General features: G+C 39.5%; 1 protein-coding gene across 3 annotated transcripts in view; it reads right to left on the bottom strand.

Annotated features, from left to right (window-relative positions):
- The window catches only part of LOC126259660 (RNA polymerase II-associated protein 1), a 200,129-nt gene that overhangs the window by 85,393 nt on the left and 87,172 nt on the right, over window positions 1-27,564 (bottom strand). For all 3 annotated transcript variants that reach the window (XM_049956595.1, XM_049956596.1, XM_049956597.1), the window contains 2 exons: window positions 15,466-15,633; window positions 6,199-6,386 (listed from right to left, as the gene is read on the bottom strand). In XM_049956595.1, the coding sequence (XP_049812552.1) occupies window positions 6,199-6,386; window positions 15,466-15,633 (356 nt within the window). The remainder of the gene's footprint in view (window positions 1-6,198; window positions 6,387-15,465; window positions 15,634-27,564) is intronic.

The following is a 27,564-nucleotide window of genomic DNA, read 5'->3' as shown; positions in this document are numbered from 1 at the left end:
TTGCATTAACCCATATATCTTCCTTCATTGAATGAAAAAAGTCATAGCAAATGTTGTAATTCAGAGAAAAGACTTATAAAAATGAAAATAATCAATTTTTGACACTATAACTGGATAGATAAAAATATCTACTCACCAAGTGGCGGAAGGAGAAAACACATATAAAGAAGGTTCTATGTATGCAAGCTTTTGGAGCCTGTGGCTGCTTCTTCTTCTAGCAGAAAGGTTGAAGAGGAAGGAAGATGGGTGAAGGAAAAAGCCTGGAGAGGTTTAAGAAAAGGGACAGACTTTGGAAAAGTCACCCAGAACCCCAGGTCAGGGGAGATTTATCAGATGGGATGAGAAAGAAATTCCGTCTGGTAAGTCTCCCCTGACCTGAGGTTTTGGGTGACTTTTCTGAACTCTACCCAATCTGTTTCCTTTAGTTCTCTTTCCTTCCCCTTCAACCGTTTTGCCAGAAGGAGGCACCACTGGCTCCAAAAGCTTGCATATGTAAAACTTGTTTTGTATGTGTGCTCTCCTACCACTGTTTGGTGAGCAGATTTTTTATCTATCCAATTACAGGATGCACTTAAATTGATATGAATTTCAGCAAAGTGAGGATTTGCTAACAACACTTACACCAATCCTAAATAAAGGAATAATGATCTTGTGTGTTTACCATCTCACTTAATGATGAAATTTGCAATGATTATTTTTATTTCTTTATTATTGTGTATTGCAGCTCATGTCACATGTAAGGTGTCATTTCTGGTTTTGACTTATTACTAAGTCATTGTCAGATGATTTCAATACATTACACTTTATCTCATCAACTGAAGAGGCCCAGAGAGGTCCACACAATGTGAATGTACCTGCATTCTATTATTAGTAGCCTACATGATGAATATTGTTTCCATGGCTTAAAATTACACTATAATTGTATGTAGCTACTTGTACAAGTTATACTTTATCTGCTGTGGACATATGTGTACAAAATATTTTGTTTGACTCCTTATATAGGAGAAAAGTTGCAATGCTACACAGTTTTCGCATTTTTGTGAAACTGACTTTTCTTTTATTATGGAAATCACTTACTGTAATTTTACAGAACATAGCAGCAGAATAGCCACAGTGATGTTTTGCAATGCAGTACAGCATGTGTCAAACTTTTCTAGGCCAGGTTGCTATCATCGTAAAGAGAGAGGCTCTCCATATGCACTGATAAAGAACACACATTCTGTAGCTGAACTACAACATGTCTATGTACCTATCCACAGCTACACACTTCTTTCACACAGCTGATTTCCCTAAACCCAAATCAACAAAGATTTTCTATCATCATATTAATTACTTTAACATAAAGATGAACCACAAAGCATCAAGCACTGAGGCTAACATGCTCTCATCAGAGATATGCAATACCAATGTAGTTTCCACCTACTTCTCCACTTGTCAGCATTAATTTTCTTTGTGGGCATTTAGCTTGTTGCTTGGTGGTGTAAGAAAGACAAATCATCAAAAGCAGTTAAGCTGCAGAATCAATTCATTTCTAAAGTAACAATATCTGTCAACATGAAATGAAAGTGGAGATGATACGATAGTATAAAAAAATTATACGGAAAAATCGCAAGACGAGCAACAAAAACTGATATAAATTTTATGAAGTAATCTGAGCAATAAACCACTCAAGCCTATAAAGTAATCATCAAAAATACTAAAAATAACATGGCATTTAATTTCAGTGACTTGAGTAAGGATAGTGTTATTTCCATGTAACATTATGCTGTGTGAAAGACTACAACAAATAATAAAATATGGGCTAAATGACATTCCACTACAAATACACTAAACATTCTTGACATCATAAAAATTAGTTTGTTTGCTTCATATAATTTAGAAAATACAAGTACTGTACCAAAGATATTCAGTCACACTCCAGTTTTTGGTGAAGAGATTATTTTGTTTCCACATATGTTCCATGAGTACGATGGATTCGGTGTTCGTTCAGTTACAACACCACCACCACCAACAACAACAGCAGCAGCAGCAGCAGCAGCAGCAGCAGCAGCAGCAGCAGTCTGAACAGCACTGATGACAGTCTGAGCAACTACATCACCAGTTAGATTTGTTTCATCAGTTGATTACAAATTGTCACAGGCCATGGCCTCTCCGCCACTGTCCTCTGCACACCCAACTGCTCCCCAAGCTTTTCCACAGTTCCAAGAATCAAAAGAACATTGGGACTTGTAGATGTGATGTTTGCAGCTACTTTCACAGAATTTCAGTTAGAGGACTTGCCTGCAAAAAATATTTCGGTTATCTTTTTTCCATTGAATTGAGCACGAAACATTTAATCTTCTTCAGAAACTTGTTCCATTGAAGAATCCACTGGCACTGTCATTTTCTGAACTGTACGAGTTGCTCAGCACCTGTTATCTTCAGCAAACCAACATTGTTGCTTCCCGTATGGAGTTTCACCAGCAACAAAATAAAGTGGGCCACTGCCATCAAGCACCAGTGACCAACCTCTGCAGTTAAAGTAAGAAATGTAAATATACTTGTGCTCTTTGTAATCAGTCCTATGTCAACTCTCTGACACATGATGTCAATGTCCGTTCTACTCCAGACAGGGTGGTACATTGTGCAGCTTTGCTTTTAGAAGATCCTAGAGTAGAACCGGGTTTTAGGACATTACAGACATTGCGTCAGTGCTCGCATTTCCACAGCAAAGGAATCATTCACCATCACCATCATCTTGCTCAACGGGTTCACATTGTTCGCTGTCGGATGGTGCCCTCTTCCGATGCGTGTTCCCTTTGTATCCTGATTGTTTCCGTGTGCACACCCATAGTTGCTGTCCACACTGGCAGGCACAGTGTACAGCTTGTCACAAACACAGCCAGGTGGCAGCTGTTTGCCATGGCTCCCTATGGCCAGTACTTGGTTATGGACATGGAGTTTACATAAGTCCATAGTGTTACACCAGTGCACAACTGGAAGCTCAGCATTCCCAGCAACATCTACATTATGTTTCACATTCATCTACAGCTGTTGAATCTTGAAACTTATCATTGCTTGGGTTGCCCAGCTTTTTCCTCAGAAGATCATTTGGTTGGTTATGATAAGTAGCCCATTCCTGTCTGTGGTCAGTTAAACACTGATGTTGCATATCAGCATGTCACGGGGGAACTCACATTTTTGGTGTTCGACAGTGACAAGTCAGAAAATATTTTCGGTTTTGGCGCATTCAGGGTTTTTTAAGTTCACACTCAGGATTCTGTGTTTCTTGTTCCTGACTGTATTCCATTCCAGAAACTGGATGGGCTCTGTTTTCACCTGGATGGGGTGTCCCACAGGACTATGAACCTCACATCACCCTTAAACCTACAGACATTCCCAAGTTTTGTTGTGCTCAGCCTATTACTTTTGCTCTGTTACTGCCACTCCAGGATGAATTAGACAGGTTGCAAGACCTAGGTATCATTGAGCCAGTTCTTTCTATACAGTGGGGAAAACCTATGTTAGTTGTTTGTATGCCTATGAGGAAGCTTAGTTTGTGCAGCCATAAGAAATAGCTACACCCTCACTGAGGTGCTGAACCACATCTTCCGCAGCTATCAGCACGGAGCCCTTCCACAAACGCTGACGGCACAGCTTCTCACTGTCACCACATGCCAGGTCATTACCACACCCATATAACCATCGTCTGGGACATTTCAGCTGTATGCCCTGCCGGACGCACAGCACCGACACTTCTTCAAGTAATTGTGAGCCAGTGGAGGTGAACGCCATAAACCACCAGCTGCCATCACACTGCTGCTGCTGTAGCCACTGCCAGAGGTGCCAGCACTGGATGAGTGTTACCTGTGGCACACCACAAGCATGGCCTTGCTCCCTTGTGCTTTAGCTGTGCTAGGTGAAGATTCACTGACTATATTTGAAAGTTACATGTTATTGTAGGATGAACACTGCACATGACGGACTTGGACTGGTCGTGTATTCTTCAATTAATGTTCTCTTATCTTGTGTATCTCTGGTGCTCAGCTCACCACCATTGTCTATATTTGTGCACTATTGTTCTTGTTGCTGGTTTTGTTAGATATTACAGTTATTTTACTTTCAAGTCATTTAATGAGTAAGCTGTTCATACAATTTAAGGATTAAAGGCAACAACTCACCATATAGCTGAGACACTATGTTGCTGATACACAAAGAAACAAGACAGAGAGCTCTGCTGCCTTTTGAACCAATCCTCCTTTGATCTTCATTCCTCCACAGCCTCACCATCTTCTCCCCCATCCACTTTTCCCACTCAACCTCTGCCCAGCATGCCACCTTCCTTGATGTTCACCACCATATCTCTGATGGCTCCAGCCAAACATTTATCCATATAAAGCTCACTAACAATCAACAGTACTTGAATTATGATAAATGCCATCCCTTCCACACCAAAATGTAACTTCCATATAGTCTGCCTATCCACTGACAGTGCATCTGCAGCTCCCAATTTCTTGGTTAGTATGCTGGAGGCCTTACTAAGGTCTTCACCGAAACACATTGGTTGTCAAAACCTGGCTTGCAGATAGAGTTCTTGTGCCATATTCACACATGCCACTAAACCTCCCGCCACCACCAGGAACCAGTCACAAAGTAACACCCCTCTCTTCACCTAATATCATCTCAGACTAGAATAACTGAAGCATAAACTTCACCAGGGTTTCGACTATTTATCAATGTACCCAGAAATGAGGAATATCCTATCGACAAACCTTCCCACCCCTCCCAAAGTTGTATTCCACCGCCCACACAATCAAACAAATATCCTACTCCATCCATATGTCACATCCACTTCTAACACTTTGCCACATGGATCTTACCCCTCTCCGAGATCTGTCCAATACCCTTTACCGAGAAAATCTCTCTGCAGTCCTGTCACAGGCTAATCCTGTACCATCAGTGATAGGACCACCTGTAAAAGCAGTCTTATACACAGGTTCTCCTGTAATTTCTGCACATCATTTTATGTAAGAATGGCCATGACACAGATGTCCACCTAAATTAATGGGCACTGCCAAACTGTGACCACGAGCAGAGTTGACCACTCAATAGCAGAACACACTGCTGAGCACAAAATGCACAATTTCAGTGGATGTTTCACAATCCATGCCACCTGGATCCTTACTCTGACACAAGATTCTTTGAATTATGTAAATGGGAGTCGTCCTTGCAACACATCCTTTGACCCTGGCCTCAAACTCCACTACCCCGTCTCACCACCACCTCCATCTCTGTCCAGTGATCCTACTTCTCCAGTCTCCCTCTGCCTCTGTTCTCTCTCCCCCCCCCCCCCCCATTCCACTCCTCCACAATATTGTGCACTGTCAAAAACTCCCCCCCTCTCTCTCTCTCTCTCTTTGAGGTCAGAACAAGCTCAATGGTATCACAGTCCTGTACTCTACAGCTCTGAAGAAGGATTTACCAAAAAATTAGTAACATTCTCAGTCTTCTATATGCACTTTTTCTCTCAATTACCATTATAATATGAGTAAGCTGTATGGTCCTTGTGAAGGAATAGAGTTTTGCATGTTCAGATTTACTGGGTGCCCCGCATAATGTCAGACATAATTACAGGCTCTGCAGAAATTTATGTTGCATATTTATTTATGTCAATGATGATAAGAAAAGCAAGAAACTTGGGGAATTAATTCTTAGTAAACTTATCTAATTTTGAGTTAGCATTTGGAGGTGGGAGCTGTTGGAACCACATATTCCAAGCACCAAAAGTAATGGTACAGCTACAGAAGTGAGATTCCAGTATGAGGGAATACTGAGTGGAGTCAAGCTGTTATGAAGGGTTACTGTTGAACCTGAAACATAGATAAGGACTTTATGGCTACATAAAGGAAACAAGATTCTTAAGTCAGATGTTGGTGGGAATTGTGTAAACTAAGGAACAAGCAGAGGGCTCAGTCCGTTAAAGGAGAAGGCTCGGAAACTGTCTGTGATAATAAGGCCCAAACTCAAGTATGTATTTCTTACATACCTCACTGATTAGGACAAATAAGGGATACCTACATACAATTATGGTCTGCAAAAACAGGTAATCATAGAAAACCAGCAACATTAAAAACAATTAGCAAACTTTAGGAGTAAATGCGTACATGAAACTCATAATGTTGAACAAAATTAATACCTCTTTACAAATCATTCACAAACCTTAATCTCAAAATAATGTCAGTTCTTAATGCACCCTTTATTGTATCAACGCGAGCAATTTCATAATCTTTCAGTTCTTTTTCTTCATCTTTTAATTCCTCCTTTTTCTCAGGCTTTACTTCTATCTTAACTTCAATTGTAGGCTGCTCTATTGCTCTTTTACAACCTAGAATCCGATCAAGGCAAACCTGGAAGTAAATGTAATTTCATGATACAAGAAGAAGTATATCAGACACTTAACTTATTCTCTTAAAGTGTATCATAAAACTATGAAGACATAAGGGGATTTATATCAGTTCAACAGAGTAATAGTGCTTCATGTACATGATATCTGTTTTTTATGTCCTGATAATACTCCTTTGAACAGGAAAAGCAAAACTTAAATAAGATATCAGGAGGTAAGAAACTGCTAACTTAAACATATGTTTTTTTTTAAGTTATTAATTTCAGAGGTACACAAGAGTAATCAATATAAAATACACACTCTCACTGGCACTATAGTATTATCTTTAATTTATTGACAAAGCCATTTCAGCTGGATTAGTTTAAACTACTGCAAATCACATTCAGTCACTAGTTGTGCTTTTTATTTCAGTGAAAAATGCATTTAAAGCTCTGGGTGTTAATCTTTCAGTGCTTGAGTCCCCAAGGTTTGAAATGCATCATGCAAAAAAGTAAAATCATCATCAGTGACAAGGTATTCTGTGTTCTTTTAATGAAAGTAATACAATCACAGCAATAACATTGACAACACTGGACAAAATTAAGTTATATTTGCCAAGCCAGGCAATCAAGAAAGTGTACTGATTTAAAAATGCTAAACTTAAGCTAATGAAACTGACCTGCAACATCAAATTTAACAAAAAATATCCCTCTCGTGATATACTTCAAAACTACATTAACATCACAAAAACATGTTATTTACAAGCATCCAAAATAGTTAAGACAAAATTTGAGAAGGCAAACATAAAAAGAACAGTTGAAATTATTACAAAAAATCTCATTAAACCCACTATCTTTGACCTCCTATTCTCTGTGATGCCTCTCCCTTCATCTTCGTCACCCCTCATCTTCATCTTCACAGCATGTCTCCCTCTCATCCTAGGGTAGCGGCGGGCAAACGTTGCTCGCGGCTCATGAGCGCACAGCGCTGCACGTGTGCTGCTCGTGTGCAAACGTCGACCGGGGCAGTGGCGACAGCCGGCAGGTTGCGGCAGTGCAGTACCAGGCTAAACTGCGGATGTTGATGCGAAGCGACCACTACGTAGTGAATGTTGTATTTCAAGAACCGGAATATGCAGAGTGAATCAAGGAAACGGAGAAGTGGAGATTTGCTATCTTTTAAAAAGGACTGGGAGAATCATTTTTTCTTTGTGCAAAAACGTGAAAATTTGAAATGTTTAATATGTGGCAGTATTCTCGCTGGTCAGCGGAAGTTTAGTATTGTACGCCATTATAATAAATTTCACAAGGATGAGTACAATTTATTGTCGGATTCTGAGCGGATGGGGAATTAAGAAGAGTGATATGACGATACTAGATGAATCTGGTGTAAGTTGCTATTGTTACGAGAGATCTGCGACCTTCTTTCGTCATATCTCCCATCTAACTGATTTAACATTTTAAGGAGCACTGCTTTCAATATTTCAGGACACCAACAATGATAGCCCAGCGGTACGTGCAAGTTATAAGATTGCGCTTAATATAGCGAGAGCTGAAAAACCATTAGCTGAAGGTGAGTTTATAAAGGAGTGCATCAATGATGCTCCTGATTTACTTTGGCCAGTGAATGCAAATCACTTTCCAACTATCACTTTTTCTCAAATGGTTCAAATGGCTCTGAGAACTGTGGGACTTAACATCTAAGGTCATCAGTCGCCTAGAACTTAGAACTGCTTAAACCTAGCCAACCTAAGGACATCACACACATCCATGCCCAAGGCAGGATTCGAACCTGCGACCGTAGCGGTCGCGCGGTTCCAGACTGAAGCGCCTAGAACCGTTCGGCCACCACTCTTTCTCAGCAAACTGTAAGTCGTCGTCTAAGTGCCATGGCAGGTGAAGTTTACCGTCAATTAAGGAATGCAGTGCAGGACTTTATTGCATTTTCCATCACACTTGATGAGTCCACAGATATTTCAGACACCGCGCAGTTAGTGATTTATGCCCGCGGCGTGAATACTGCTCTGCACATAACAGAGGATTTTTTAGATATATCTTTAAAAAGCACGACCACCTGCGTGGACATCCTAAAAGCTGTTGAAGAAGCTGTCGATTCAGCTGGCTGAAACTGGGAACGTTTGGTGTCAGTGACAACAGACGAAGCACCTGCAATGCAAGGGGAACAAATAGGATTTGTTGGATTACTAAGAGAAAAGCTACAGCGCACAGAAGAATCATTGTACAGCATCCACTGCATTTTGCATCAAGAACTACTCTGTGCAAAAGCAGCAAAATTGGGGGACGTCATGCAAGTGGTTATTCGGGCAGATAATTATTTGAGATCCCACAGGCCTACACATAGACAGTTTCACACATATTTAGCTGAAATTGAGGAAGAGTATGGTGACATACCATATCACAGTGAAGTCCGCTGGCTTAGCCGTGGTATTGTACTCAAAAGATTACCAAGTACCAATACATCAGTTTATGAAGGACAAAGGAAGGTACGACCCCCAGTTAGAAGATTGAGTGGGTTGCCAACCCTGCATTTTTAATGGAAATTACCGTGCACATGAATGCATTGAACACAAGTTTGCAAGGAGAATATCAGCTAATTTGTGAAATAGCTGAAAAGGTGTAAGCTTGAGCTGTGGGAACGACAGCCCTCGTCAGGGAACGCAGGGCATTTCCCTACTCTGTCTACTGTGCGAGAACAGAATTGCAAAGAATGTTTCCGTACTTACTGCAATAAAAGAGGAATTTCTCAGGCGATTTGAGGATGTATCATATTTATCGCAAGCTTTTGAATGGTTGTCGAGACCATTTTCTGGTTCTGTAGATTATTTTAATGTATGACTTGAGCAACTCAGCTCTTAAGTCACTGTACATCTTTGACGATATGTTCTTCATGTAAGTACTATTTGTTTTACACTCGTTTACATTATGTAAACTTTTATTAGATAAGATATTGAATCTGGCATATTCATTTTAGGTAATTACCTTACCTTCTGATGAAGTCGCCCTTAAAGGTGATGAAACCTGGTCAAGGTATATAGAAATCCTATGCAACCGGTTGGCTGGTTTTTACATATTTTTCAAATTTGTGTATACGGTTGCTGCAAACGTCAGCCATGTTCAAAGTTGTTTCTGTTGATGATATTCAGCTCAAATGGAATTAATAGATCTACAGTGTAATTCTCATCTGAGAGACAAGCTCCTTTTGGCAAACGACTTTCCGCAGCAAGAGTTTCCTTGTCACCATCGTGAAGCCGCGACGATAATGTCAATGTTTGGCTCGACATACGTTTGTGACAGATTTTTTTCTTTTGTGAAAATTAATAAGTTTCCGTTAAGAGCAAACATCAGTGATGAAAATTTATGTAACTCTTTGCGTTTGTCTGTATGTAGAAATATTGTTCCAGACATTAAATGTACTGTAAACTCAACCTGTGATAATTAAATAAAACATATTGTAGGTAATAGGTACTCTTTCAAACCATGATTTCTTTCATCCACTCCTACTAACCTTATTCCTTCATTCAATAAAGCATGCTAGGAAACAAAAAGCATTACAGAGGAAGGAGCGGAGAGGTATGGTGGGGAGGGGAAAAAAGCGGGTGGCCAGCTTGCCCCTGTGTGCACGCACAACACCTGTTAACTGCACACGTGCAGGTGCACCGTACACTTGCAGGATTCCTGCCTGCCCCTGTCCTAGGGTGTGAGTGACCTTCCTCTCCTTCCCAATCTATCCCTCTTTACTCCCTGAGGAAGAAGCTCACAGTTCCAAAAGCTAAGTAATAGAGTTTTCTATTTTTATGTGTGTCTATCAGCCGTATGTGGAAAATCACAAGAAGGTAGGTACTGGCCAACCATTATGTGTTCTTGCAAGTTTACATTTAAAAGCAAGTCACACATAACCTATTGGGTTCCAGCAGGATTGTCAAATGTAAAAAAAAAAAGGTCCTGAATAAACCAGAACCATTGTGGTTGGTTGGTTGGTTGGTTTGGGGAAGGAGACCAGACTGCGTGGTCATCGGTCTCATCGGATTAGGGAAGGATGGGGAAGGAAGTCGGCCGTGCCCTTTCAGAGGAACCATCCCGGCATTTGCCTGGACTGATTTAGGGAAATCACGGAAAACCTAAATCAGGATGGCCGGACGCGGGATTGAACCGTCGTCCTCCCGAATGCGAGTCCAGTGTAGAACCATTGTGTCTGGATAACTATGTTGGCAGTGTATTTTTCCATGAATGGCAAAGGTTCTGGGTCTGCATGTCAGTCTGGCACACAGTTTCAATCTGCCCAGAAGTTGTAAGAAATATGTTTGAAATTGACCTCTTCGTACCATGATTTATCAGAATAAATCCTCATATCCACTGCCACTCTTTCACATAACTGTCTTAAGGGGATGGAAGAGTGCATTCCACTATTTTTCCTATCGCAGAATTACATAACATTTAAAATAATTTTGCGAGCTCTGACTGAAACCACAAAAACTGTAGCGAAGATGGTCAACAAAATTAGGTCTCTCCCTTCAAAGAAGACTTTTTAAAGGTTTAGCAGATAAACTGGAACTGTGAAATATGAAAATTTACTTCTCCATACTAAAGTGTGTTGGCTCAATAAGGGAAAAGTACTTCAAAGTTTCCACAATCTTTTACTACTATCCAACTGTTTAAGCAAGAACTAGACAAGAATAATCTGTTAGATGAGGATAGTCTCCAATTTAAGAATTTTACTTTCTTAATCAACATAACAGAAAAACTTGTTGTTGTTGTTGTTGTTGTTGTTGTGGTCTTCAGTCCAGAGACTGGTTTGATACAGCTCTCCACGCTACTCTATTCTGTGCAACATCTCCAAGTAACTACTGCAACCTACATCCATCTGAATCTGCTTAATGTCTTCATCTCTAGGTCTCCCTCTACGATTTTTACCCTCACACTGACCTCCAATACTAAGCTGGTGATCCCTTGATGCCTCAGAACATGTCCTACCAACCGATCCCTTCTTCTAGTCAAGTTGTGCCACAAATTCCTCTTCTTCCTAATTCTGTTCAGTACCTCCTTATTAGTTAAGTGATCTACCCACCTAATCTTCAGCATTCTTCTGTAGCACCACATTTCAAAATCTTCTATTCTCTTCTTGTCTAAACCATCTATCGTCCAAGTTTCACTTCCATACATGGCTACACTCCACGCAAATAGTATCAGAAAAGACTCCCTGACACTTAAATCTACACATGATGTTAACAAATTTCTCTTCTTCAGAAATGCTTTCCTTGACATTGCCATTCTACATTTTATAACCTCTGTCCGACCGTCATCAGTTATTTTGCTTCCCAAACAGCAAAACTCGCTTACTACTTTAAGGGTCTCATTTCCTAATCTAATTTCCTCAGCATCAACTGATTTATTTTGGCTACATTCCATTATCCTCATTTGGCTTTTGTTGATGTTCATCTTATATCATCTTTTCAAGACACTGTACATTCCATTCAACTGCTCTTCCAGGTCCTTTGCTGTCTCCAACAGAATTACAACGTCATTGGCAAACCTCAAAGTTTTTATTTCTTCTCCATGGATTTTAATTCCTACTCCAAATTTTTCTTTTGTTTCCTTTACTGCTTGCTCAATATACAGATTGAATAACTTCGGGGATAGGATACAACCCTATCCTATTCCCAACCACTGCTTCCCTTTCAGACTCTTACAACTGCCATCTGGTTTCTGTACAAATTGTAAATACGTTTTGCCTTCATATATTTTGCCCTGCAACCTTCAGAATTTGAAAGAGAGTATTCCTGTCAACAATGTCAAAAGCTTTCTCTAAGCCTACAAATGCCAGAAGCATAGGATTGCGTTTCCTTAATCTATGTTCAAAGATAATTCGTAGGGTCAGTATTGCCTCCTGTGTCCCATTATTTCCACGGAATCCAAACTGATATTCCCCAAGGTCGGCTTCTACCAGTTTTTCCATTCATATGTAAAGAATTCGTGTTAGTATTTCGCAGCTGTGACTTATTAAACTGACAGTTCGGTAATTTTCACACCTGTCAACACTTGTTTTCTTTGGGATTGGAATTATTATATTCTTCTTGAAGTCTGAGGGTATTTCACCTGTCTCATACATCTTGCTCACCAGATGGTAGAGTTTTGTCAGGGCTGGCTCTCCCAAGGCTATCAGCAGTTCTAATGGAAAGTTGTCTACTCCCAGTGCCTTGTTTCTTAATAAGCTAAATTTCAAATGTCAAGGTAATAACAAAGATATTGCATATACAATACCTGAAGTAAATTCTTTTACTGACAAGCTGTGTTTAAGGGAGTGCTGCCTTTACAGAGGTGATTAAGACACTTTTCAACTCTGAAAACCCAAATAGAACAAAGTTACAAACATTATAATGGTGACTGTCACACAGCAATGATCTATAATTTGAAGGATGATTTTTAATGACTGGTTTTCAGATTTGAAAAAGATTTCAGTGGTAACCCAGTTTGTATCTCTCCCCTGAGCTAACCTTGATCTACTGAATAATCTTCTTCCATTTAAAATGTTTCTGAGACAGATATGGCAGCTGTTGAACTCAAAATAATATATTTAAAAATTTTATGTATCTTGAAAGTGTTGCGAAACACAAAACTGCTCGCCTCTAGCTCCTCAGGAGAAATAATCTGAAGTAGTTAATGTACCACTTATGTTAAAGGCCTTCTTTGCTTCTACTTACTTTGTGAATCATTATTTTCAAATATGAATTTTACTAAAAATGAGATGTGAATAAAGCTAACTAATGAACATCTAGACTCCTGTATTTGGCTAAGTGTAACAAGTTAGACCACAAATATTAAAGAAATTGTGAACAGAACATCTACTCAAGTTTCACATTAAATGTAAGATAATCCTTGTGTTATGTCTACAACAATATACTTGTAAAATATTATGAAATAAAGTTCTTATGTTTTTAACAAATGGTAAAGGTGTTAAGTTAAATAGTTGTTTTACAGTATCCAAAAATGAAAAATGTAGCAATTATTGTGTTTTTAAAAGAAGCAGATCAGTTTGTTGGAATGGAATAGTAGTTTGTGATGACTGTAGTTGCCTACCCGTGGTGAATATAACTGTTTTTAAGCTAAGGTTGACAGTTGCTGTAAAAAAAAATCTGTCCCAGCCTAAAGAGATCCGATTTCTATCAATTCTCCTTATTCCCCATGAGAAATGCCATGTAGTATGGGAGTCCAGGCACCCATTTATAATGAGAACCATTTGTAATTGACATTGAAACGTACAACTTATCTCCCACTATCCAAGATAGCACAGGAACATGTTTTTTTTCTATGCCAAAAATTGTGGTTTGGCTTCAGTTATGAAGTTAATAATATCATACACAGACCAGTTATGTTCACATCAAAAAAGAAAAGTAATTATAATACAATGAAGGAGAGAAATACAGCCACCACAAAATTTTATAAATAGACAAATTTCATTAATTGTTGTTAACTTTTATCAATGATATCCTCTTTGAATAGGTACTGATAAATAAAAGATTAGGGATTCACTTCCAGTCAGTGAAGAGGCCATTAGAGATGGACTACTTGTCACTAATGCCACGATGAAGAAGGCAATTGGCCTGTTCATAGGAACCATCCTAGCTTTTGTCTCAATCAGTTTAGGAATATTAAGAGGCAGACAAAGTGGCTAGTATTATCAGTCTTGTATGTACATGTACACTGGCAACCAAAATACATAGTTGAATACAGGGTGATTCACAACTTTAAACTAGGCAGAGAATATCCCTATGAGATTTTCACTCTGCAGTGGAGTGTGCGCTGATATGAAAGTTCCTGGCAGATTAAAACTGTGTGCCGGACCGAGACTCGAACTTGGGACCTTAGCCTTTCGCAGGCAAGTGCTCTACCAACTGAGCTACCCAAGCACGACTCACGCCCCGTCCTCACAACTTTACTTCTGCCAGTACCTTGTCTCCTACCTTCCAAACTTTACAGAAGCTCTCCTGCGAACCTGCGAAAGCTGTGAGGACAGGGCGTGAGTCGTGCTTGGGTAGCTCAGTTGGAAGAGCACTTGCCCGCGAAAGGCAAAGTTCCCGAGTTTGAGTCTCGGTCCGGCACACAGTTTTAATCTGCCAGGAAGTTTCGCAGAGCATATCCTTCTTGTGGAAATCTTAAGAATACAGACACAACCACATCTGTAACTGGGTCATTGCAAAAACATCTTCATTAATGTATTTTTGATATTGCATAGGCGGACATAATACACTGTTACACTTTGTTAACAGGTTCTGCCTACAGCCACTTTTATCAAGATCACAGCTGCTACACTACTGCCGATAATCAAACTCCACAGTTTTACAATTGTGCAGTCTCATGTTTCATATAAATTCTACTAAGTGTAAATGTCAGCTACATTATTTGTGCTATCTCTACTATTCCCATTGCTGTTTGAAAAATGAGAACACTTGACAACTGATAAAATTTGAGCTAATTACAGCACACTTGCCAAGTGGGGAATTGGCAATGGAGATTAGATCATAGATTAGCTCCAGTTTACGTGGTTTTCCTTGAATGGATTCCAAATCCTAATGTTCCAAACTGATTCAATAGGTGCAACATTCTCCTCTGCCAAGGAAATAACTTTCCAAGCAGATGGAAGAAAATTTTCTTAATATTACATTTCCTATTAGTGCTTCTCGCCTCCTTCCCCATAATTCCCTCTCTCTCTTTCTCTATTACTCCCATACTGCCTCTCCAACATCTTTTTCGAGTTTGATTTATGACAAAGATTTAGTACATTGCATTGAAAATGTTCTTTATATATATTGCTGTACATAAGAAGGCCTACATCAGTGGAAATGAGACCCTTCATACACACAGCAGGCGAATCCCTCTAAACCTGGGATACGAATGACCTGCTAACGTTTCTCAACCGAACTCCTTTTCCTCTCTGAGGAGGGAACATATGAGTTACAACAACTGGGCTTAGTATTTTCTACTTTTAACTGTTTATACCAGCACTAACAGGAATTTTTCATCCTATTGTGTACACTTGTAATAGAATATCCTACAATATAGAAGCCATAATACTTCCTCTTTACTTACCTCATCAGGAAAATTCCACAACAAATTCCTCAGTGCCAGCAATGATGCTGTGACCATAGTTTCTGTGTTGTCATCTAAGGAGAAGCGAAGGAGAAGCAGGATATCTGAGTCCAACATCACTTTAAGAAGAGGTTCCTCCATACATTTATCATAATAACCAGATTTTGTCTGAAAATAAATCCAGAGTCTGGCTGTAAACATGGCTGACGTGTAGAAAATGAATAGTTACTCTTTATTTATCAAAGAGTGCACATTAAATCCCACCTATAATCTAGTGATTGCTCGCAAACTGACTCACAGCGTTTAAAAGTTTCTTTGGCCATAAATGCTACAGTATGGATTCTAACACTAGAAAACAATCTCAGAGCTTCAATTTTCAGTATGTTACCTTATGGCAATGAAACTTTCTGGAAACTTCTTAGACAAAGTACACATCATTAGATGATAAAACTGGACAAAATGGGTTGATGTTCACCAACCGCACATAAACTTCAGATATGTGAATCAACACTTATAAGGAAACAGAAACACTTGGGTGGAATACAAATAATGGGAGGAGTAAAGATAGCCACTCACCTTACAGTTAAGGTAAAATGTGGTAGACAGTCAAATTAAGAAGAGTGAAAAGATCACTGAGCTCTCGGCCAATGTCCTTTTCCAGAACTAACTAATACAATCCACACACACACACACACACACACACACACACACACACACACACACACACACACACACACACAAATGCACGCACACGGCTACATTGTCCCAGTGCTACAACTCAAACGGAGTGAGATGTCAGGAGGAGTGGATCAGAGGAGAAAAGAGGCTACTGTAGTCGACCCCTAAGCAGACAACTAAAACCACCGACATTACAACAGCGTTCAGGGGTTGTCTAGTGGCTAGGCCACAGGCACAGGCACTATCTTCCCACTATGCTGTACGTGCACCACCAATAGTAGTGCTGCCATTTCAGAACTATTTTCTTCATCTGTGGTCATGTGACTGCACATATCTGCACACACACCGACCATAGTGTTGCTGCAATCACAGTCACTTGATTACATGCAAATCTGTAAATCTGTCTACCTGCTTTTATGAACCATGATGCAGTTGCCAGCAGGCTGATAGTTTTCCTGCTCTGGACAATTAGCTGGCCACCCTGGCGGCCCACCAATCAGAGTTTTATTGTCCATCTCACCAGCTTAACAGTATTGGCACATCTCTGGGGGCTGCCATTGAGTGCCAACTCCCATCAGCTCTGACATGATCACTGACTCATGGTCTCTACAACATAGCACTTCACAGTCTGTAGGCATTGTCATGTTCTGGAAGGCCCTACTGGTCAAAAATCATGTCCCAGCTGAGCTGCCACTAACGTCTGCAAACACCCCCGTCACACAGAGCAAAGTCGCCCTTATCGGCCTGCCAGTATCAACGCGTCTCAGGTAGTCACCACTGGTCAAATGCTGCCTCCAAGCAGCTGCTGTCACCAACTCATCAGGTTATTGATGCTGCCAGTCTCACCAGGTGCCAGCCACACAATCACCGAAAGCCAGCCGCACTGTATTCCGCAGTGTCAATTGCTGGACCCACAGCTGTGCCCTGCCATACGATGGTCACTCCAAAAGAAATGCACACTATCTTTTTTAAATCCATCTTTTATTCTACATGTCTGAAAGTTTTACAGTGTGTAGATACATCCTTTAGGAACAATATTTTCATTTCTTTACATAATTTCCATCCCTCTCAACTGCATTACGCCATCCTGGAACCAGCACTTATATACCCGAATGGTAAAATTCTGGACCAACCTGTTGGAGCAACTGTTGGGCAGCGTGCACAAGGGAGTCATCATCTTCAAACCTTGTACCATGAAGAGAGTCTTTCAGTTTCCCAAAGAGATGATAGTCACGTGGAGCCAGGTCAGGACTGTAAGACGGGTGTTTCAGTGTTGCCCATCCGAGTTTTGTGATCGCTTCCATGGTTTTTTGACTGACATGTGGCCGTGCATTGTCGTGCAACAGCAAAACATCCTGCTTTTGCCCACATGGTCGAACATGACTCAGTCGAGCTTGAAGTTTCTTCAGTGTCATCACATATGCATCAGAATTTATGGTGGTTCCACTTGGCATGACGTCCACAAGCAAGAGTCCTTCGGAATCAAAAAACACCGTAGCCATAACTTTTCCAGCAGAAGGTGTGGTTTCTTGGGTGAATTTGCATGATGCCACTCCACTGATTGCCTCTTTGTCTCTGGTGAAAAATGATGGAGCCATGTTTCATCACCTGTCACAATTCTTCCAAGAAATTCATCTCCACCATTCTCGTACTGTTCAAAAAGTTCGTTGCATACCATTTTTCTTGTTACTTTGTGAGCCTCTGTCAACATCCTGGGAACCCACCTGGCACAAACCTTTTTTAACGCCAACACTTTCAGTATTCTGCAAACACTTCCTTCCCCTATCCCAACGTAGCGTGACAATTTGTTCACTGTGATGTGTCTCTCAGTAGTCACCAATTCGTTAACTGTCTGCACATTGTCTAGAGTGTGTGCAGTAAGAGGCTTGCTGCTGCGAGGACAATCTTCAATATTGTTGTGCCCTCTTTCATCATATAACCTGCTTACCCACCAACTAACTGTACTGCGATCAACAGCAGCATCTCCATACACCTTATTCAACCTCTTGTGGTTGTTTCCCACTGTCTTGTTTTCACAGCACAGGAATTCTATGACAGCACATTGCTTCTGACGAACGTCAAGGGTAGCAGCCATCTTGAAGACATGCTGTGACGGCGCCACTCACGGGAACAGGTTGAACAAAGTTTGAAAACAAGCAGAAAGGATGTATCTACACACTGTAAAACTTTCACACATGCAGAATGAAAACTGTATTTTTACAAAAATAGTGTGCATTTCTTTTGGAGTGACCCTTGTAGTATCACTGGGCACCAACTGCATCCACGCCATTGGACCGTGCTGGGTGCAATCCGGTACCTGGAAGAGCTTTCCATATTCTAATACTGTATGTTGTGTTGTTGTTAAGGTTGTGCAATAAACCATTGCAGATGTCACTGGGAACCACTGTTTACTTCCTGTGCCATTGCCACCATGCAAGAACGCAAAAGGGGCACAGCTGGTATACAACAAGACTGCTTTTACAAGTTGTCCTGCTTCTGATAGGGTAGGATATGCCTGTAAGAGGACTACAATAGGACACGCTTTTGGATCTGCCTATTCCACGGGCATATGGCCCATGAGCAAGGAGTTTGGAGTAGGTATGGGATAAGGATGGACCAAAATGTTTCATAGATTGGGTGGGCCATGGAATACCTGACAGAACATATCTGCCAGCTGTCTGACTCTTTCACCTACAATCCTTGCCCATAGTGATTTCACCCTAGAAGTGAGCAAAACCTCTTCCTACTCAAATTCCTGTGCCTCTCCATAACCCTTTCACCAAATCCATCTCCCTCCTCACCCCAACTACCTCCCACACAACCACCTTCTAATGCTATCTCTAAAAGCTATAAATCTCACCGCCCTGGATGTCCCTTTGTAGATGATTAAATGCTCCTATAGGAGAATCTCAGTTCTCGATGAACACCTTCAACCTGCCACATGCAGCCTAGCTTCCCCTTTTAAGGGCACAAACCATTGTTTTGGTAGGTACCTTTCAATCACCCCCATACGTCTACCACTTGGATTCATGTTTACAGCTATTAAGTCATCTTCCTAAACAGCAAAATCTCCCACACTCATTGGCTTGCTACCATCATACACTACCTCTCTCAATATCTTCTGACTCCAGATGTGCCACTTGCTCCTTATACACCTGACCAACTATTTCGTCACCCATAATTACTTCCCCATTGATGGGAACATATACAACTACATCCATGCAATGGCAATGGGAGCCTACATGGCAAGCCTCATATTTTAACCTGTTTATGGTCCATTCATCCAAGATTCTAAATACCTTGTCTGGTTCATGTTCACTGATGATATCTTGATGATGTGAGTCCAGGCCAAAGACAATGTCCTCATTCCTCCACAGCTTCAACACTTCCTTTCCCATTTGCCACACCTGGTCTTCATTCCAGAGTGCCACCTTCCTGGACAGTGACCTCCATCTCTCCGACTGCCCCATACTAACCTCTGCCCATATCAGTCACCCAGCATCAACAAAACATGCATTTTGATACCTGTCATCGGTTTACAGTAGTCACCCATCAACAACATATCTGCAGTGATGAATATTCCTTCTCCCAGTAATGTGTATGTTTTACTAAGGCCTTCACAGATAGACACTACCTTTCCGACCTAGCATGTAAACATATTTCCTGTACTATATCCTCACATGTCCCTAATCCTACAACAACTAACAACAACAACAAAACATCTGCAAAGATTGATCCCTCTCATTACCCAATACCAGAATAACTCCACTACATTCTTTACTAGGGCTATGAATACCTATCATTATGCCTGTAAATGAGGAACATACTACCCAAAATACTTTTCACCTCTCCCAAAGTGATATTCCACTGCTCCCCCAATCTACAAAGTATCTTGGTATGTCTTTATGTCACATGTAATCCCCTTGCTACCTAGGTCACATCCTTGTGGAAGAAGTGCAATCTGTCCTATGAAACAATCCACCACATTCTAGTCCAGTCCCATTACAGATACACCACAGCACATCAGAGGCAGAGTCACTTGTAAAAGTAGTAAAAACATATAACAACGCAACTGTCAACTTTTGCACAGCTTCTTATGTGAGCATGACAAACAACCAACTGTCCCCCTGAATGTATGGCCACTGTAAAACTTTGGCCAAAAACAGAGTTGACTGCTCAGTGGCAGAACACAGTGCTGATCTCAACATGCTCAGCTACAATGGCTGTTTCACAATTTGTGCCATCTGAATTCTGCCCCTTGCGCTCCCCATACACACAAAAACCACCTCTTATACCATATTCTCTGAATTCAGAAACGGGAATTATTCTGATAACTGCATACACAAGAGAAAAACAAAAAATATTCTTGTAGAACTTTCTTCACCCCTACTAGTTTCAGTCTTTTCTAATCTCTGTTCCACACCCACCAGCACTCTTCCCAAAGCCCCTCTTCATTCCATCAATCAACATTCATACTGTCCTTTGTTTGGTGAACAGTCATTAAGGAGACAGTGTAGGTAGCCCCTTGGTTCATATGGGTTTTCAGTTGCTCAACAGTTCACATCTCCGCAGCCGTCACTCAACCCTTTCATCCATGCACCGAGGTGCACCACAGTTGTCTTCCTGCCAGTTTCAGATTGTGACATTTTGCCATGCACAGTGTATTTCAACCATAGTGGCACACGGGATAGTTTACAAACTTAGCCATTTCAGAAATGCTTCCACCCTTGGCCTGAAATCCAATGATCATGCCCTTTTGGACATCAGATAATCACCCTATTTTCGCATTATGATGACTACATTGTTTTCCATATCCCCTCAACATGCTTTATATACCCTCTACTGTTAGTGCTACCACCTGCCACCTATGAGTGGTTACGGCACATTGGCACTGAACATAGCTGGAGGCAACATTAATTTGACGACTGTGTATGTGTCCAGTTGTTATCAGTAAAGAGATGCAAGTATTAGAGCGTAATACAGGCAAATACTCATAGAATGTGTTAAAAGGGAAATGATTCAGTACATAAAGTCCAACTCTAGACTTCAATGAACTTTCAAATTCTCTGTACAACGTCCTGTATAGATCTTGAGGGATCATACTGGTGTTCTTTTAGGAGGGTAGCACTACTCACATCTGAAAGATCTATTCATCTCTTGTGGACTTCACCTTTCAAACATCCCAATAGGTAAAAATCCAAAGGGCAGGGGGGTGGGGACCTCTGTAGCTATAAGGCTTGACCATTACTACCAACCAATCCAGGGAATGCTATGTTTAGATGGTATAGCACCTGACAATGATTTTGCAGTATGAACTGTAACCACCTTAAACAACTTATAGGGTTCCACTTTATCTAAATGTTTAAGGACGAATCAATACATCCATATTTTTTTGAACAAGTAACTTGACATTTCAAAGTTTTGGCATAAGTACATGATTCTGAGTAGAAAATTAACACTTTTTGTTACTAATTTGATAGTTTTGTTTCACTATGAGGTTAAAATCTGTAATTGGTGAAACTAATAATGTCTGATAAAAATATGTAAATTCCAAGTAATTCAGTTTTCGAAAGAATGTAAAATCTTAATTTCTCCTATAAAAATGAGGCAACCAATAAAAAACCAAATTATTTATGATTGTGTTTAATGAATAATTGCTGAATATAAGTTGATGTTCGACAAATCTCAAGATAAGAAAGAAATTTTATCAAAAAAAAGGAATATATATGTCACCCTGTTTGTATTATTGAAGTCAAATTTGTAAAAGAATGTAAAGCTAGCAATTTTAGATGAAAATAATAAATAATTTGTAGCAAGAAGTCTCTCATAAAATTGTCTGAGAATGATAGAAGTAATTGTAATGACATTTTCAACTTAAGTAAGAAATTTATTAACTGTCGATATTGTGATGGTTAGAAGAAAATAAGGAAGTAGCATTTAAAATGGCTCCATCATGCTGGAAGACCACGTCTACCCTTGTAGCCAAAACAACCTCTTCAAATAATACTAGGAGCTTGATTTCAAGGTAGTTTAGATAATGGGGCCTGCAAGGCAATACGGGAACACAACAGGCCCAATCAACTGATTGTCTACCACACCACACCACACATCTAACAAGGAACTTTCTTGAAAGTATGTCTACTGAAAGGTCTGGGGTTTTCATCAGTATTAATGAGATTAGTCAGCAATATACAATTAGCCAATGACAATTCAAAGTATCTATCTTCATCTCTTTGTCAAAGGTATTGAATTCACTGTAAATGAGAATGATACAGGCTGTACATATGTAATGTCAACCATATTTTTGTGTATGGAACAGTATGTTTAGAAACTCTGCATGTGTTTGTTGAAGGACTATGCTTCACCAACTGAATAATGTATTTTACTTCATCCACATTCGCTTTATTTGCACATTCAGATGAGCTATGACTATTGGGCACTGCAACAATTTTACACAGTTTGCTGAATATATGGGTAAGCACTGTTCTATCTGGTACTCTGCAATTAAGAAATTATGTACTGTATTCTCTACAAGCAGTACCACCATTTTCATTCCAAAACCCATATAGAAATACCATATCGGCATACTTGGCATTTGTAAATATGAGTGGCACACTCAAATGATAAGAGTAGAATTGGCCAACAAACCACAATCACAATCACAATCACAGTTGAAAAATTCAGCTGTGAAAACTCGAGCAATACTTCAAAGCCTGAGCCTCAAAATAAAAATGACAATTTATACAAAAATATTGTCAATCCTGTATTTTCCATTAGGCCTAATGACAATTTATGCAAATTCTAAAACTTTAAAACTGTCATGTTCCTCTGAATGCGCTAATCTCCTACAGTAGTAGAAACATTTTCGTGGGGTTTTCACGCATAACTTGAGCATAGCTTGGGGCAACATATAGGCTTTACTTCATCAAAATTGGATCATGGAAAAAAATAGGTATCATGATCTAAAGTTTTATCTAAAACTATTGTGCCTACCTGAAAAAAGATATCACAAGGCAAAAGTGTGTTTGTCTGTTACCTTTTCACATCTAAACCAATGAACCGATTTTGATTGAATTTGGTATGGAGATGGCCTGAATGCTGAAGAAGAATGCAGGCTACTTCATAAACTGTTTAGTACAAGACATTCATTGATTTAATGAATCATGGAGGTAAAAAAGGAGATGTGCTATAAGCTTTCACTATATGTTATTTTGGAACCATGGTGGGCAGAGCCTGCCACCATCTTAAATGGCCCAAAAAATTAGCCAACTACTGTTTACGATTCTTCTTGTTCATTATTTCTGTCATTTGCACACAAGAACCGTTTTAAATACTAAAAATTACAATGCTTCTGAAGTGCCAGGAAGGGAATTTCAGAATTTTTTTGTTCTTGAAAGTGTATTGCTCTAATAATGTTACACGATTGGAGTCATTAATGTGACTTGTTTTTCATTGAATTATGTTGAAAACCAGGAAGGGAAAGAAGTGATATGAAAAGCGTGCTTTTGTAAACCCATTAATTCCAATTTTACCATATATGTATCAATAGCAAATGAAGCTACTCTAAAAACAATGTTTGTTTGCTAACTGGTACTGTTTTTGTTCATTACATTTTCAGCTTTCAACTTATATGCACAGTATTTTTAATGTTCATGTGTGCAAAAAACTTATCTACAAGTTCTTTGCTAGCCCATAAATGCATGCAATGAGGAAAGAAGAAAGGCATGCTATCATATCTTATGCATGTCAATAAAGTGAACAATTATTGAAATTTCAAAGAAACAGTATTGCATAAAGGTACATCTCCATGGAGAATAGAGTTCTTATAACAGTCAGTGCATTAGTTTTACTGTAGTTTAGGTATCTTCTTACTCTGAAATTTTAGCTATGATGCGCCATTCAATGTGTGGCCTATAATTGCAGTTTACTTGGTAAAAAAAGATATAATTTTTTATACATATTCTAGCATTGTGCAGTATTATAACTGTAATTAAGGAAGACTTAGACCCGTGTAACATACTGTAGACACCTTCCTTTCCAACAGGAGCCTATTTGCTTCTTTTCCTGGAATATTTCTAGCCAGTGACTGTCAATTTTTCATAAATAACCAAACATATCACAATTGCAATGTACGCCTATTTTGATCATCTGCTTCATTTTACTTTTGAATTTCATTTTGAGGTTTTCAAAGAATGTACGACTATTTCATACTTTGTTATATATGGATAGTTAGTTAGTTTCATGTTCCATGTATCATTTGCACAATAGATTGAAATGATGTAGAGTGGGGTCATTTATATTATATTAACATCACTTTTTGTTCATATGTTCCTATGCTGATCACTTATTAGTTTTTTAAGTTAAAGACAGACAGATGTTCATCACTAATTCCTGCCCATCACCATTTACGCATTACAGTAATAGATAGTCTTCCGTGGAATACAAGGAGCTGCCAAAGAGATTCGTTTTTAGTTTAGTTTCAAATTTCACTTTGCTGTCAGTGCAGTCACATAGCCATGTGTTACGTGGGGATGAGATGTGGATACAGTGTTGGAGTATTTGCAGTTTGGAAGGCAATGAAAAGCACAGGAAAGAATAAAAGTAAAGAGCACAACCACAATTCATGCATACAAAGAAAAATATTGCTTGAATGACTCCACTTATGAATAAAATGTGATTCCTTTAAACTTTTAGATTACACTGGCAGTTTTGATGGATCAACAACTTCCTCCACACAATCAAAGAATCAGATGCTACTTGGTATACAATCACAAAAGTTGACAGAGATCCCCAAAAGTTGGAAATGGGCATGGGTACGTCAGAGTAATGTCACGGGCAAGTATCACCATGGTGAACCATGGAGGTATAAATCCGGTGAACCTAATGTTGTGGACTCGATAAGATGGCAGACGTCGGCTTCAAATTTGTCATGTAATGACAATTCCCTAATTTTTTTACTTCCATATGAAGAATATTACATGAGTTAGGAAAACATATTTACTCTTTGAAAAAGCTATTTATTCTTTGACTTTTGAACTTCATCATATTTGTGAACATACTTTAATTGATTGTTATGCTCTACATAATATGATTCTACATAATCAACACAATGCTTCTACAATCCTCAAAGTGTATAATCCACATTTTCATGCTGCAATGTAATGTGTGTGCATGGAAGTATGTGCATTACACTTTCACAGCTACACCAACCAGCCAATTTCAATGAATTTTGATATGGAGATAGCCTGAGCCCTGAGGAAGAAGACAGGCTACTTAAAAAAAGAAAGAAAGAAAAATAAAAGTCAACATTTGGAAGTCTGAAGTAGGGGATGGAACACCTTTTTTTTACATCGGCGAACATAAATCATGTTAAAAATTATTAAATTTGCTGCATAATGTACATGCTGTGTAATGTATAGTTACTTCAGTAGTACAATACGTAGACATGAGCTCCTGCCCACACTCGTCTGCATGCACCACTTGGCAGCAACACTGTGTTCGTGCCATGTCATATGTCATTGTGGGTTGGGGTAGTTGTTGGAAAGGGGAAAGGAGTGGGGGGAGCTGGGGTCACACATGAAAAGCTACACTTATCCAAACAGACAGACAACTGAGGACAGTTGACAATATTGCACATACAACATCTTACTTACTCATAGCACTCATCATAACAAAACTACTGATATGTGACTGCAGCTACAGGTAGCAGCGAGTCAATAAATAAACCCACAGCAAGTGAGAATCAACAAATGAAATGAAAACTTTTCTCTGTATCTCTGCAACCAAGAAAAATTGAACACACATTATTGGGAGTGATTTTTTTTTTTTTTTCTGGATTAGCCTGAACTACCACCTCATAAAATATTTACTATTTCTCCAGAAACACACTGCAGATCATGTTATGTCTACCTGCCTTGTGTGGATGCATTGAAATGCTGATCAACTGTATATCCAAGCCTATAGAACACTTCATGCAAATTTGATGTTTTATGTATGCTGTCTTCATGTTGTTACAGTTTCAATGGCTGGCAGTGTGGTTCTGAAGTCCCTTGTCTAAGTCATATGGTCTCCTTTTGTAATTATTCAATCCACTCCATTAAGTTATGTTGTTCAGCTGTCAATAACAGTATTTTACTCTATAGTTCATATCCTTTTGCTGCAATTATTTTTAAACAGTTGTATTTCATTGTCTGTTAATATTGTAATCTTCTTGAGGAGGTCTGCAAGCTGTGCTCTAGTGCCATCTGAATTCAACATTATTATGAAAAGAATAAATTGCTACTCACCATATAGAGGAGATGCTGAATCTCAGACAGGCACAATGAAAAGACTGCTGTATGTTTTAGCGTTTGGCCAAAAGGCCTTCTTCTGAAATAGAGAACACACATGCAAAGCACAAATCACATACACATGATCACTGTCTCTGGCTGCCAGAGACAGTGGTCGTGTGTGTGTGTGTGTGTGTGTGTGTGTGTGTTTAGTGCTTGAGTGAATCACGTGTGTTTTTTACTTCAGAAGGAGGCCTTTCGGCTGAAAGCTAAAATGTACAGCAGTCATTTTGCTGTCTGTGGCTTAGCATCTCCTCTTAAGGTGAGAAGAAATCTATCCTTTTCATAATATTGTCGTTATTCCATCACAGACTTTCTGGTGTCACGTGATTGCATCATTTCCTCTTCACATCTGTTATCAGAGTTAATTTGTTCACTAATGACACTTACCACATTTTCCTGATTCATGAATGAGTATACTGCAGTATAACTGAGAGTCCATATGCTGATTTATTAGGAGATGTGTCTGGACTGACTGACTGTACCTCCTCTATCTCATGTTCTCAGCAGTATGTGTGGTGTGGCTACTGGTACTGATGATGGTCAATGTAAAACAGAGTTCCCTAAGCTAAGGTAGTAGGATGTGGCACGGTCTGCCGATAACTGCAGGCTTTTTCAAGGAGACAAAGTCACATGTCCTCTCTTAACAACTGTCAAATTTCCTGATACATTTAGTCCCACTGAAGGAATGGTGACAGAATGAGCAGGAAACAGAATGGGGTGCTAAGCAGGCTTGATCTGGCTAACAACTTCAGACATTTCATGCACACTTGTAAAGCTTTTGTGATTAATGCATAACCTAGTGCATAAAGGAGGTATATAGACAGCCATTCTTCCTTCACTCTACTTGCAAGTGGAACAGAAAAGCAAATGACTAATAATGGTACAAGGTACCCCCATCATGCATCATACAATGGCTTGCAGAGTATGTATGTAGATGTAGATTTACATCTTACATATCTTCTTTGAGTTGTTATTATGTTTTCTCTCAATAATAAAACTAGTCATTCCAAAATTCATGATCAACCTTATTTATGCTTTTATCATCTAGATGTAGCTGAGTTGTAGTGGCAAGTAGAAGCTCATGTTTAAT

Source organism: Schistocerca nitens, chromosome 5 (genome assembly GCF_023898315.1).
Source record: "Schistocerca nitens isolate TAMUIC-IGC-003100 chromosome 5, iqSchNite1.1, whole genome shotgun sequence".
NCBI classification, from domain to species: Eukaryota; Metazoa; Arthropoda; class Insecta; order Orthoptera; family Acrididae; genus Schistocerca; species Schistocerca nitens.
The sequence above is the reverse complement of the archived record's forward strand: the minus strand, read 5'-3'. Positions and strand labels throughout refer to the sequence as shown.